General features: G+C 38.9%; 3 protein-coding genes across 3 annotated transcripts; all 3 read right to left on the bottom strand.

The window, feature by feature from the left end:
- Window positions 1-1,910: 1,910 nt before the first annotated feature.
- Window positions 1,911-4,739, bottom strand: LOC113170444 (C-C chemokine receptor type 5-like). Its single transcript, XM_026372548.1, has 4 exons — window positions 4,709-4,739; window positions 4,072-4,252; window positions 2,868-3,026; window positions 1,911-2,701 (listed from the first exon to the last, which is right to left on the bottom strand). The coding sequence occupies exons 2-4, from the start codon at window positions 4,076-4,078 to the stop codon at window positions 1,911-1,913; spliced, it is 957 nt and encodes a 318-aa protein (XP_026228333.1). The 5' UTR covers window positions 4,079-4,252; window positions 4,709-4,739.
- A 2,204-nt stretch (window positions 4,740-6,943) lies between these two features.
- Window positions 6,944-8,437, bottom strand: LOC113169461 (C-C chemokine receptor type 8-like; the record flags this gene model as incomplete). The annotated part of the gene is made up of 3 exons (XM_026370859.1): window positions 6,944-7,759; window positions 8,007-8,179; window positions 8,317-8,437. Coding segments are annotated over 3 exons (1,008 nt in total), but the record flags the coding sequence as incomplete, so codon positions are not given.
- A 1,125-nt stretch (window positions 8,438-9,562) lies between these two features.
- Window positions 9,563-12,771, bottom strand: LOC113169462 (C-C chemokine receptor type 1-like). The gene is made up of 3 exons (XM_026370860.1): window positions 12,765-12,771; window positions 11,355-11,513; window positions 9,563-10,359 (listed from the first exon to the last, which is right to left on the bottom strand). Exons 1-3 carry the CDS (start codon window positions 12,769-12,771, stop codon window positions 9,563-9,565), a joined length of 963 nt encoding a protein of 320 aa, XP_026226645.1.
- Window positions 12,772-14,069: the final 1,298 nt, after the last annotated feature.

Raw genomic sequence — 14,069 nt, forward strand, 5'->3', positions numbered from 1 at the left:
CCAACTACAGTACACCATACACATTCCAGACTGTGTTCTATGCTAAATATAACAAATGTTATACTGCAGGAGAATTCAATACTGATAGTAGAACAAATTTACACTAACATGACTGCCAAAAGCAGCTCTGTAAACTAACAGAAAATTTCTGATTAAGACTTTATATTCGTCAGTAATAGAGATAACCTACCTAATAACATTTATATTCTACTTTTGGAATAGTGTGTATCACTATAATTTGCACTATTGTTTTGTTATTCTATTGTGGAAGGCTCACTATTACTGTGAAATTTGCTGCAGACAACTGGACATTATTTCCCCACTACCAAACATACAACACACAAAGAGCTGCTGTTCATGCTAAAATCTATCAACTTACATATAGAGAAAAGTGAAAAAAATAAAAGTAATAAATAAAATACAATCTGCCCATTAAATGATGCTCCTTTTAAGATTAAATGGAGGATGGTGCAGCCAGCGGTCAATTACACTATTTACACAGTCATTTGTTATTCATGAGTTTTCATAAGTAACAGGTTTCACAGTTTCCACACATTCATGTAGGTCAGTTTTTCTTTGTATCATTTTTCACCACATGGGGTCACTCACAGACCACTGTAACAGTTTACCTAGAAACCTTTTTGGATGTTTAATAATGGCTAGTCAACAGAGGTGGATAGCCCGGGTATACAAATAACAACAAAAAGAGAAAGAAGAAGAAAATATCCGTTCTAACAGCAGAAACTAGAAGAAACACAAACACAAACATTGGCTTTTCCTCTCCTACATGGCAAAATTGGAGGTGACGTCAAAAGACCTGCACACAATTAAACTTTTCTTGTATGAGCTGTCTGGCATATCTCTGGTGGAGGGACAAAGCATCCTAGGCAACCACCTACTCAGCAGGTTCACAGCTCATTACATAAACCTTTGGCCAACAAAGGCGTATATGATAGGGTTCAGTGAGCGTATGCAAAGGAGGAAAATGTCTGTCAAGTTGGTCTGGTTGCGGTGCTTCACCAGGACACACACCACCAGGCCATTACCTTAGAGGAGGAAAACACATGAAATCTGTCAGATTACAATGCTTAAAACACACTCACACACTGTTGGACTGTGGCTCAATCTACTAGCAAAACTTTCTTCTATGTGACAGCCAAGTCTTGCATGCTTGTTTATAAAGGAATAGGAGGAGATATTTCGGTCTCAAGTAATCAGTTTATTAAACAATTAATTAATAAAGTAAATGAATATTAGCAGCAAAATGAATAAAGCATACAGAGCTCTGGGTCTAAAGCTTCCTATCCCTGACAAACAAGGTGTATCAGATCACGAAGTCTGACTGACTATCTTTCCCTGACCCAGTTCTTTAACATTGCAGTAATTAATAGTCAACAGCAATTCATATTATGTGTTTTAGTGCTCTCTCATTAACTCTATAGTGAATAATGGTTAACATTAAATCACACTTGTGCATATTACTCTTGTCTTTATAAAACATGCTATTCAACTATTAATGCTAGATGAGTACAAATTAAAGCATTAATCAACTACTACTGCTAAATTAGTGCAAGTTAAAACATTAGTTAAGCAGCAAATCACATCATACATTTACGTGTTATAAGTGATTGTCTTTGAATGTGCAATAAGTTCTACTTAACTCAGTGTTAGTTTCACCATCTGTGTGGTAAAAGACAATTTTGCTTAAGATTTCAGAGGCATGAATGTCCTTCAACCAACTTTGGTAATAAACGTGAAAAAAACACAGATATCCATAAAAACATTTGCTTTTCCCCTCCTACATATCAAAAGTGGAGGTGACATTAAAAGACGGGGACACAATTGAGTTTTTAACATATGAGCTGTCTGATTCATCTCTGATGGAGGGACGAAGCATCCCAGGCAACCACCTACTCCCGCAGGTTCATGGCTCGTTTCATAAACTTTTGGCCAACAAAAGCGTATGTGATAGGGTTCAAGCAGCAGTGAGTGTATGCAATGGTCTCAGTCACTGTTATTGACAGTCTTAAATTTTTGTTGAAGCTACATGATCTTGGCAGTTTCTCTTTATTCTGCAGAAATCTCAAGAAGATGGAAATGTTGTATGGGGCCCAGCACAAGAAAAAAACAACCACGATAGCGATGATCAGCTTGACAACATGATCCTGCTTCCTCATGTTCACCAGTTTGGGGATGATCCTGCAGTAGCAAACTACCATCACAGTAAGAGGAACCATGAGACCTAATATATTTGTTGCTAACGGGACGTACGGACGCTCGGCCTCCTCATCCGGGTCATAGCTACAACTCAAGCCATGCGACTCATTTATCACTCTAGTGAAGATGAAAGTTGGTGAGGAGACACCGAAACTCAACAGCCACACAACCATGGTTAAGGCAATGCCAACTCTCAAAGTGTGATATCTTCCCACAGTGTTAGGGTGCATGATGATCACATAGTGGTCCAGTGTCATGACAATCATGAAGAAGATGCTGCTGAAAAACCCGGTGTAGTGGCAGCCAGAGACGAAGCGGCACATAAAGTCTCCAAAGGTCCATTTACTGACCACAGAGAAATGAGCGTAGAAAGGAAGCGTGAGGGCGAAGACGAGGTCAGAGACGGCCAGGTTAAAAAGGCAGATGTCTGTAAAGTTGGTCTGGTTGCGGTGCTTCACCAGGACACACACCACCAGGCCATTACCTTAGAGGAGGAAAACACAGTAAAACTCAGTTTTAGCCCTTAAAATTGCTCGTTTCTGTGAGGTTGAAATGTCCTCACAAGACCAAAATATTCTTACAGCAGTGGTATCTGAACAAAATTTATCCAGACAAGGAAATAGAGGCATGAGTGAACATGCATAACCTACCTAGGAAGCCGAGGATGAAAACCAAACTATAGAGAGTGGGCAGGAACACTTGGGCAAACTCCTTCAAATCCACATTGTCACAAGGAGCGAAGCTTGAGAAGTTATCATAATAGTACGATGAATAATCATACGCGGTGAGGTTGTCATTGGTTTCAATTTCTGCAGACAGACATATTTTCAACAGTTTCTATTACAACAACTCATCTTATTATTTTGGCTATAGTATCGTTGTTATATTATAGATCAATGCAAGTTCTCAAGTAAACTGATAATGTTTTCGTTATGCGAACTACTGGTCTTAACAAGTAATTTACTTTATTGTAGAAAACATTTGCCATGGCTGCACATTTATCAACAAAGAATGGACAAAATTAGAGAGAAAAACTTTAAGAAAAAAAAGAAGAATACACTTAGTGTGCCATGCCTGGCCAAAAGGAGCTTTCAAATTATCTAGAATTGTTGATTTACATGAAGCTACAAAGGGTTACAAAGTGGTGTCTCAGACTTTAGAAATTCACCAGCCTGCAGTTAGACAAACAATCCACTAATGGAGACAATTTATGACTGTGGCTACTCTGCCAAGAAGACAGCCAGTCAAAATGACCCCAAGAGCACAACAAACACTCATTAGTGAGATAAAGAAACAACCCAAAGTGACAGCAAAAGATTTGAAAGTGTCATCATTGGAACTGGCTTAGATCTGTGTTCATGAGTCGACAGAAGGTAAAACATTGAACAAACAGGGTGTCTACAGCAGGACACCATGAAGAAAACTGTTGCTTATTAAAAAGAACATTGCTGCACACCTGAAGTTTGCCAAAGAGCACATTGACAAAATGTTTTGTGGACTGATGAAAATATATCAAAATTACTTTGAAACACTACATCTGGCATAAATTCCGAGGGCTTCAAATATTTTTTCCACTTGCATTATGAGGTTTTTATGGTTGTTCTCAATAATAACACAAAAGATCAGAATTTGTTTTTGTTTGTTGTTTGTTGTTGTGTCATTTCATGACAAATTCATGCAGGAAACAATAAATTCCAAAGAGCTTGCATAATTATTCTTGCCATTGTACACACAACAATGTGTCAAACAACTAGCATCAGATGTTATTACATTAAAATATTTTTTTAACAAGCCTACAATACTCAACATTATGGATATAAAAAAAAATTGTATAGTTTTTAAATATACATTTACCTGCCATTGTGGGATCTCACTTTTTCAGTCTGTGGTTGAACTTCAGGTCTCTTTGTTCTCTGTCTGGATTTGATATCCTCAAATAAACGTTCTTTTCTTCCCTTCCTTTCAAATTTCCTGTATGTTTCCAAATGTGACTTTGAGATCCTCAGCAGATGTCAACAGTTCTCAGATGTTAAGACTAACACATCAAAAGTAAAAGTATTACAAAAATGTTAGGTGTGAACATGTGAACTGAGACAACACTTACTGTACAGATTCACATCTGTAATGAACAGACAGGCACTCACAGCAATAGTATAAAGAGGAGGAACTCTAAATACATCTACTGTTTATGTATATTACTCTATAATATGTTAACCTTTTGAATGACTGTGGGTAATCTGTAGATTGTCAGAAAACCCCACAGCGTTTGATACCTCCATACTCTGACACATACCATATTTACTAAAGCTGAGGCAAAACCAGATCGGAGACTGCCAAAACAGTCAGTAAGACAAAATAATGCAAAATAGTGAAAAAATAAAGAGGTGTGTGTGTGTGTGTGTGTGTGTGTGTGTGTGTGTGTGTGTGTGTGTGTGTGTGTGTGTGTGTGTGTGTGTGTGTGTGTGTGTGTTAGCTGTACACTCCATCTTACCCTTGCTGGTCTTCTAGAGAATGATTCTCACTTCGAATGAAAGTGGATATGGTCAATTGCTTGGAAAATATTTTTAAATACCCAGTAGCCATTTCCTTAAAATGAACAGTTGCAATTTAGTTCATTTTTTTTTAAAGTAGAAAGTCAAGAAAAGACAAATTCAGTTCTTCATCAAGACCAGAGGTTCAACAGTGTTAATGGGGAATATACCTCCCTGTAAAGTCGTTTACATCTTTCACTACTGTGCAGAGCTGTACATTAAGGTTTTGTTTGAGTGTGTTAGACTCTCGACTGAGTGTGTAAGTCTTAACATTAAATTGTCTGCACGCTATAATTTGGAACTTTGCTATTTTCATCATGCTGTAACGGCTGTAATGTTGCTATAAATGCTGTATGCCTATGTTGGCCAGCATCTGCAGCAGTACAAAACAATCACAAGAGACAATGTTTCACTTAGTAAACAATTACAAGCAAACAATATTGTGTTGGCTTTACGCAGACAGTGCCGACATTCAGTTGTTTGAAGGTGGGCACAAGGTTGCCTTCCTCCCTATGCCTACATCATTGCAGTTTTCTGTGTGAAAACTTGTAAGCTTGGTGTTACATAGGCAAATAGTACACTCTGTAATATAAGTGCATTTCACACAGACTCTTGATAAGTAGTTAAGAAATAATTTTATATATGAAATTAAAAAAAAACAGAAGATTTAGTTTGGCTGTCATACAAACTTAAAAAGAAGCCATTTATCATAAGCTGTGTATGAGTAGATTTCATGTCCTAGTTTATTATGGTTGTATACTTAAATAATTAAAATAGCTGACTATCAGTAAGTGTTTCAATATTGTATATATATATATATAAATAATAAGCACGCAATCTTTTCTATTGCTCAAAATAATCTTAATGCCTTAAAACATGAATTAATCAAAAACCAACAACAACTTAGGGCATTAAAAAAAAAAACTTGTTAAAAATGCAGTCACATGATATGGTGAGACACGTTTTCCAGTGTCAGTGGTTCACTTTTAGTTCTGTTTTTTCTCTGTAAAAGTTCTTTTTAAATGCAGTGTCCTCAAAAAACACAACAGCAATAGAAGTGCAGGTGTTGCTTCCTGTCCCCTTTATGCGAGTGTGAGATCTTTACCAGTAGAGAGTTCATACTTTAAGTTTAAACAATAGCACAACATCACTTTTCCATAAAGTATATACTATTATATTGTTTTGTAATGTAATCTTGTACTCTACTTTATTACTTTTTTAATCTGTAATTGTTTTTGGTCATAGACCATTATGATTCTTTAATTGTTTGATTATAAGTCAGTTAATTATTACTGTTATAATTGCAAAAAGGTTCAAAACCAAACGCTTGCACTATCTAGAGGTAATTGATTTGATTTTAGAGTGTTTTTGTACTTATTTCCATGCAATAGACAGTACCATGCATTACACACAACCTCTTGATCATTTCCATGCACTCAGTGCTGGCTGTGAGGAGTCAAACGTTAGAGTGGTCTGTGAGTGACATCTTGTGGTGGACAGTAATACTTATTTATTGCAGGGAGGCGCTGCGTGATCAAAACACACAGATATGTACACGTAGATGCTGTACCGGGGCTTCTGAAAAGTGTCTGTCGCGACGCCATATTGGATCAGGACTCTGTCCCGTCCTGACCAGGTCAAATAATAGCAAACAAAAAACTTCAGTGCTGAATATTACTTCACAGTTGCTCTTTTGCATGAAAAATGTCATTCAGTCAATGTAGTGAGTAACAGTTTTCTGGCAACAAACGGCACCATGTAGAGGAAGTCAATTACTTTCTCTATACAGGGAAATCTTCTGACTAATACCTGAAGGGCTACTTGACATGGGACTGTTGTATTTCAGAGATTATTCACCTTTTTAAACTGAATTGCAGGACCAGATGAACAAACAGTGACAAGAGGATTACAGTAGCTTGTGACATTTTACACACATAATAAACACACACACACACACACACACACACACACACACACAGCAGAACAATGGTTCAAACTCACTGACCAAAGACTAAAAGTGTTTTTGTTTTCTCACCTCCTGTGAACAGAATTCAGAAAGAGCATTCAGATTTTTTATTTTTTATTTTAGTTTATAAAACAAATAAGTTACAGAATAAATTTGAAACATATGATGTGTACAAGAAAAGCTTAATACAATTCTTACCATATTGCAGCTCTAGAAGCACCAACCACGTGCACAAAACTACACACACTGCTATTTTGTAGTCTCTGAAACTCACTGCAAGCACACACACACAAACCAGCACTACCACACAGAAATAGTTTGTTCAACATTTTTAATAATCCGATCTCACAGGTGTATTGGATGTCTCTTTATCTGTGGTGTCTCTGAGGCTGAAAGCCCCTCTGCTCTGGTGACTCCAGCAGAAAGATCTAGTCAGCACTTTGCTCAATGACCTTCTAAACTTCTCCCCTATCAATACATAGATGACTGGATTTACACAGCAGTGGGACAGTGCAATGATCTCAGCAAAGCTCATGGCAGTACTAATGTTTCTTGAAGCCTCACAGGTGTTCAGAATTCCCAACAGCTCCAGAGTCTGAAGGAAAACTGTGACATTGTAGGGAACCCAGCACACCACAAACAAACATACTACAATAAATATCAGCTTCACAGCTTTGTCCTTTTTAGAGTTCCTGGACTTGGACAGCACAATAAGGATTTTCACAAAGCAGAAAATCATGATGGGAAGGCACACAAAAAGACCCACAGTGTTCTCTGTGAAGTTTCGTGGCATCTTCCAAAAAAGCTGACTGTCCTCTGGGTACAGTGGCTGGCACTGGAACCTGTTGTCATCTGCATCTAGCTCCAAGTCGGCAAATGTCACCTGAGGGGTCGCCAGTTTGACAGATACAACCCAGATAGTGATGCTAACTATGATCCCATAGCGACGTGTCCGTGTTCGCATGGCTGCCACAGCATGAACGATGGCCAGGTAACGGTCCACGCTCATGAGAGTCACAAACAAGGTTCCACTGTAGAAACCCAACTGTTCATGTGAGCAGAAGAACAATCAGTGTTAGAACATGAGGCCACACAGGGTGTGAACAATTTCTACATTATGAACATTGTACAGTGTAACAAAACGAATTGTACTATATGTGAAGAAAAACTAAAAGCTAATTTTGTTTTGCACTTTGCAGGAAATACATTACTGACAGTAATTATAGTTAAAAATATAAGTAATTAGACATTGTTTGATTGCAAGATTATTTTTAAAGATTATAGAAAAACACCTGATAGACTCCTGTCATCAGTTTGCATGACGCAAGGCTCTGAGAATTGTAGACCCACAGTGGAAGGGATACAGCCAATATGAAGTCAGACAGGGCCAGGTTGAGAAGACATACATCAGTCATAGTTCTCAACTTGATGTGCCGAAGGAGAACATAGAGAACGATGATATTACCTGTGAAATCAGTTATTAATTACTAATTATTTGGATTTCTTACTGTTTCCAGTGGGAAACAGCAAATGTACAACATGTCTCAAGAGACTAATGTAGATTTCATTTTGTCCTTTAAGCTTTGGCCCTTATGAACATACCCAGCAGACCTAGACAACACAGCATGTAGTAAAGAAGTGGTAAGACCAGGAATCCATTGGACGCATCTGGACTGGAATCCTGATTACAGGTGGAATTGTAATCTGTGTAATAGTCCAGATACACATTTATGGTTTACTTTAATTTAGTTTAAAGAACCAGAAGTCAGGTTGACATTGTACTGTCGTCATACTAATAGAACAATTATCATTCAGAAATTTACAGGTCAATCTTTCAAAATACTTTACATAAATTAGTTACATGGTATGAAGACAGAAGGGAAATTACCTTACACTTCTGAGTTTTCCAAATGCTACAATTTGACCATTTTTCAAAAACTTTTTTGAGTGTGTAAAAGTAGCTTATTCCAAATACCTGAGGTACCTTGGTACCTGAGCCTGATGAGACTGAGCAATTCACACACAAACATTGATTGATATGATTTTTTTTATTATTTTAAGCATCAATATAATATGAAATAATATACATGTAAAATAGAGTATACAGTTGGTCTCAGACCAACCAGCCTACAGAGCAGTATGGTGGTAGCTCAGTGATGAACTGGGGCTGCTTTGCTTCCTCTGGCACTTGAAAACGACAGCACATTGGAGCCAAGATGCAGTCATTCAAGTATTAAAATGTCCTACAAGAAAAACGTGCCTGTCTGACGAGTACGAGTCTGTGAGGATGCTGAAGCTTGGTTATCCTTTCAACCTTCCAACAGGACAATGATCCCAAGTGTACCACCAAAGTGTGGTTGCAGAAGAGGTCCTCAAAGATTCTAGAGTGGCTGTCACAGTCACCTGACTTGAACCCTATAGAAAATCTCTGGTGGGATTTGAAGAAAGGTTGCTGCAGCACATGTATGTATGTGTGTATAGATCAGGCATATAATAAAATGGGAAAAAATGTGACAATGATGGCTTGAAGGTGGGCTAGAATGTGTTCCAAATAAACATATTTAAATCTATGACAAGTGTTGATCTTTGAATGTGCAATAAGTTCTACTTAACTCAGTGTTAGTTTCACCACCTGTGTGGTAAAAGAGCATTTTGCTTATTATTTTAAAGGCATGAATGTCTTTCAACCAACTTTACCAATAAACATAAAAAAACCAAAAATGTCCATAAAAACATTTGCTTTTCCTCTCCTACATGGTAAAATTGGAGACCTGGACACAATTGAGCTTTTCTTGTATGAACTGTCTGGCATATCTCTGGTGGAGGGACGAAGCGTCCTAGGCAACCACTACTCCCACAGGTTCACGGCTCGTCTCATAAACTTTCGGCCAACAAAGGTGTATATAATAGGGTTCAGGCAGCAGTGAGTCTTTGCAATGGCCTCAGTCACTGTTATTGACAGCCTTAAATTTTTGTTGAAGCTACATGATCTTGGCAGTTTCTCTTTATTCTGCAGAAATCTCAAGAAGATGGAAATGTTGTATGGGGCCCAGCACAAGAAAAAAACAACCACGATAGCGATGATCAGCTTGACAACACGGTGCTTCTTTGCAGTCCTCATGTTCACCAGTTTGGGGATGATCCTGCAGTAGCAAACTACCATCACAGTAAGAGGAACCATGAGACCTAATATATTTGTTGCTAAGGGGACGTACGGGCGCTCGGCCTCCTCATCCGGGTCATAGCCACAACTTAAGCCGTGCGATTCAATTATCACACTAGTGAACATGAAAGCTGGTAAGGAGACACGGAAACTCAACAGCCACACAACCATGGTTAAGGCAATGCCCACCTTCAAAGTGCGATATCTTCCCACAGTGTTAGGGTGTATGATGAGCACATAGCAGTCCAGTGTCATGACAATCATGAAGAAAATGCTGCTGAAAAACCCGGTGTAGTGGCAGCCAGAGACGAAGCGGCACATAAAGTCTCCAAAGGTCCATTTACTGACCACAGAGAAATGAGCGTAGAAAGGAAGCGTGAGGACGAAGACGAGGTCAGAGACGGCCAGGTTGAAAAGGCAGATGTCTGTCAAGTTGGTCTGGTTGCGGTGCTTCACCAGGACACACACCACCAGGCCATTACCTTAGAGGAGGAAAACACATGAAATCAGTTAGAAAACAATGCTTCAAACACACACACACACACACACACACACACACAAAGTCCTGTCTCACGGTACTTGTGAGGACACTCATTGGCATAATGCATTCCCTAGCCCCTTACCCCAAACCTACAACGATCTCAACTGTCTGCCTCACCCTAAACCTAACCATTCACAAAACCAAATTTTAACCTTAACTGTAAAACCCAGTCTTTGTTACAGTTCCTCCCTCTGGCCCTGTCTTTTGGTTTGGTTTTGTTTTGTTCTGCCTCCACTCTCCACTCCACAACCGGACTAATTACAGACTCAGTTCACCTGTGCATCCCTCTGTTTTAAAAGCACCCCTCAGTCCTCAGTTCGGTGCTGGTTTGTCACTTCTGCTTATTCATTCATGCTGCACACTACTCCTCCACATATCTGGTCAGTCTGTTCGTTTGTCCGTAAGGCACCTGTCTGTTTTTGGTTTGTAGGTTTGATTTGTTCTGTCTGCGTTCATGCAGTGTTTTTCAGTTGATACTTTGTCCTGTTAGCTTCGTATGTTTGTTCTCGTTTTCTCCTGCCTTAAGCAGTGATTTTCGTTTGCTACTTTGTATTTCTTATTCATGAGTTTGTTTTTGTGTTCTGTTCACGATAGTGTGTTCAGTTTCTAGTTAGTATTTTTGCCTGTGTTTCCACAGTGGTTCAGTTGTTACTTTGTGTGTCAGGTTCTGGTTTTGTTTGCATCTCTCCACCGTGTTTTTGGGTCTTTAGTTGATACTTTGTCTGTTGGTGTTAGTTCCCTGTGTCCCTTGCCCTTTCTCTAATAAATATCCTTTTGTTCTTACCCGTTTGGTCCCCGTCAGTCAGTCTGTTTTTAACAGTCTTAGCCCTTAAAATTCCTCTTTTTGTGAGGCTAAAATGTCCTCACAGCAATGGTATCTGAACAAAATGTGTCCAGACATGGAAATTAAGGCATGAGTGAACATTCAAAACCTACCTAGGAAGCCGAGGATGAAAACCAAACTATAGAGAATGGGCAGGAACACTTGGCCAAAGTCCTTCAAATCCACGTTGTCACAAGGAGCGAAGCTTGAGAAGTTGTCATAATAGTATGATGAATAATCATACGTGGTGAGGTTGTCATTGGTTTCAAACTCTGCAGACAGACATATTTTCAACAATTTAAATTACAACAACTCAGCTTAATTTCTAGGCGACAGTATCATTCTTATATTATAGAAAAGAGCTAATAAGCGGAAAAGTTCTGGTTGCCTGTGATCAATGCTTTTTTTTTTTTTAAAGACTCAACATGATTAAAATGTTGATTTACATAAGTGTCATTCATATCCCTCGTGGTTTCAAATTGGAATAACATGCATCTAGTAGAGGTTTCTCTGTATGCTGTATAACAACAAATAGCATGTGCTGTAAAGGGCATTACAACAGTTACACTAAATTTCCCGTTTCTTTACAAGGATGAAATAATATAAGCAATAAATTACATAAGATTTGTTTTATCATTATTATTAAAGTTTCAAATGGAAATACAAAATATATGTGGTACAGTCTTCTTTAAGAAACCTATTTTAATTTTAATGGAAAATAAGCAGAAACGTACAACAATGTGTTAATAAAGCATCAAACATAAATATTTGTGAACAAGACCACAATACATACAACAATGTGTTATAATATAATATATATAGTTGTCCATCCATCCATTTTCTTCCGCTTATCCGGGGCCGGGTCGCAGGGGGAGCAGCTTTAGCAGAGATGCCCAGACTTCCCTCTCCCTAGACGCCTCCTCCAGCTCTTCCGGGGGGACACCGAGGCGTTCCCAGGCCAGCCGAGAGACATAGTCCCTCCAACGTGTCCTGGGTCTTCCCCGGGGCCTCCTCCCGGTGGGACAGGACCGGAAAACCTCCCCTACGAGGCGTCCCGGGGGCATCCGAAACAGATGCCCAAGCCACCTCAACTGGCCCCTCTCGATGCAGAGGAGCAGCGGCTCTACTCCGAGCTCCTCCTGGGTGACTGAGCTCCTCACCCTATCACTAAGGGTGCGCCCAGCCACTCTGTGGAGGAAACTCATTTCGGCCGCTTGTATCCGCGACCTTGTCCTTTCGGTCATGACCCAAAGCTCATGACCATAGGTGAGGGTAGGAACGTAGACTGACCGGTAAATCGAGAGCTTTGCCTTTCGGCTCAGCTCCTTTTTCACCACGACGGACCGGTACACCGACCGCATTACTGCTGCCGATGCACCAATCCGTCTGTCAATCTCACGCTCCCTATTTCCCTCACTCGTGAACAAGACCCCAAGATACTTAAACTCCTCCACTTGAGGGAGGATCTCCCCCCCAACCTGGAGGGTGCAAGCCACCTTATAGTTGTTAAAAATGCAATTCACCTGCCATGGTGAGATTTCACTGATGCCTTTTCCAGTCAGTTAATAAGTGGCTGGACTTCAGGGCTCTTTTATTCCCTCCTGCCTGGATCTCTGTAGATGTGATGTCCTCAAATGTATAGTGATGAACTAACTGTCCTATAGTTAGCAGTCATCTAATAATGAAACACAAGACCTGATGTTGTTTCCTGTACGTCCCCAAATGTGACTGAGCTCCTTGTCACACAAATAGAGTCCACACTGCAGACATGAAGACTAACACGTCAAAAAAAAAGTACTACAAAAATGTTAGATGTACACACTTTAATGAAATAACAGCTATTTTAAATGTCATGACACAAACTGTATTTTATAACCATAAAGACTCATACACAAACGTATTCACAAAAAATAAGCATTAGTATGTTTTCCAACTGATTGTAGTTTTACATGTTCTTTCTTTTAACTTACTTATACTGTAATACAATAAAATAAATAAGCATTTAGTCCGGTGTAATTATTATGATATTAAAGCATCTGGTTCTCAATCAGGGGTGACATGTTCAAAATGCGGTTGTTCTCTGAGTGACGGCCTTGTATTGTTTGTGCTGTTCGACTTTGTCCTGTTTTAGGTGAAGCTAAATTGAAATGTGTTTGTAATAGTTTCTGCTGTTCTAACTGATATCTTCTTCTTCTTCTTCCTCTTTTTGTTGTTATTTGTATACCCATGCTGTTGACTAGCCATTATCAATCATCTCATAGAACATCCAAAGAGGTTTCTAGGTAAAACTTTACAGTCTGTGAGTGACCCCATGTAGTAAAAAATGATACACAGGGTTGTTGCATGGAAACATTGACCTACACGAATAACAAATGACTGTGTAAATAGTGCAATTTACAGCTGGCTGTGCCATCTTCCATTTAATATTAAAAAGAGCATAATTTACTGGTCAGGTTTTATTTTATTTATTACTTTTTTTTTCTGTCTATGTAAGTTGATAGACTTTAGCATTAACTGCAGTCCTATTCTGGATTTGAAAAAGGCCACCATGCATTCTTCTTCTTATAATTATTATTATTAGTAGTAGTAGTAGTATTTTATTTTTCTTCTTTATATGACTTGTCTCTGCCTATTTCTTTGTCCAAATATCATTAGTTGCCATATTAGGAACATACTGTATCTGCAGCACATTCTTCACAATTACCTGGTAATGTAACTTTAGAGTACTAAAATCCTTTCTTTATACTTTTACTTGTGTGTTTTGTATGTTTGGTAGTGGGGAAATAATGTTCAGCTGTCTGGAGCAAATTTCACAGTAATAGTGAGCC

Source organism: Anabas testudineus, chromosome 16, assembly GCF_900324465.2.
Source record: "Anabas testudineus chromosome 16, fAnaTes1.2, whole genome shotgun sequence".
Classification (NCBI taxonomy): domain Eukaryota; kingdom Metazoa; phylum Chordata; class Actinopteri; order Anabantiformes; family Anabantidae; genus Anabas; species Anabas testudineus.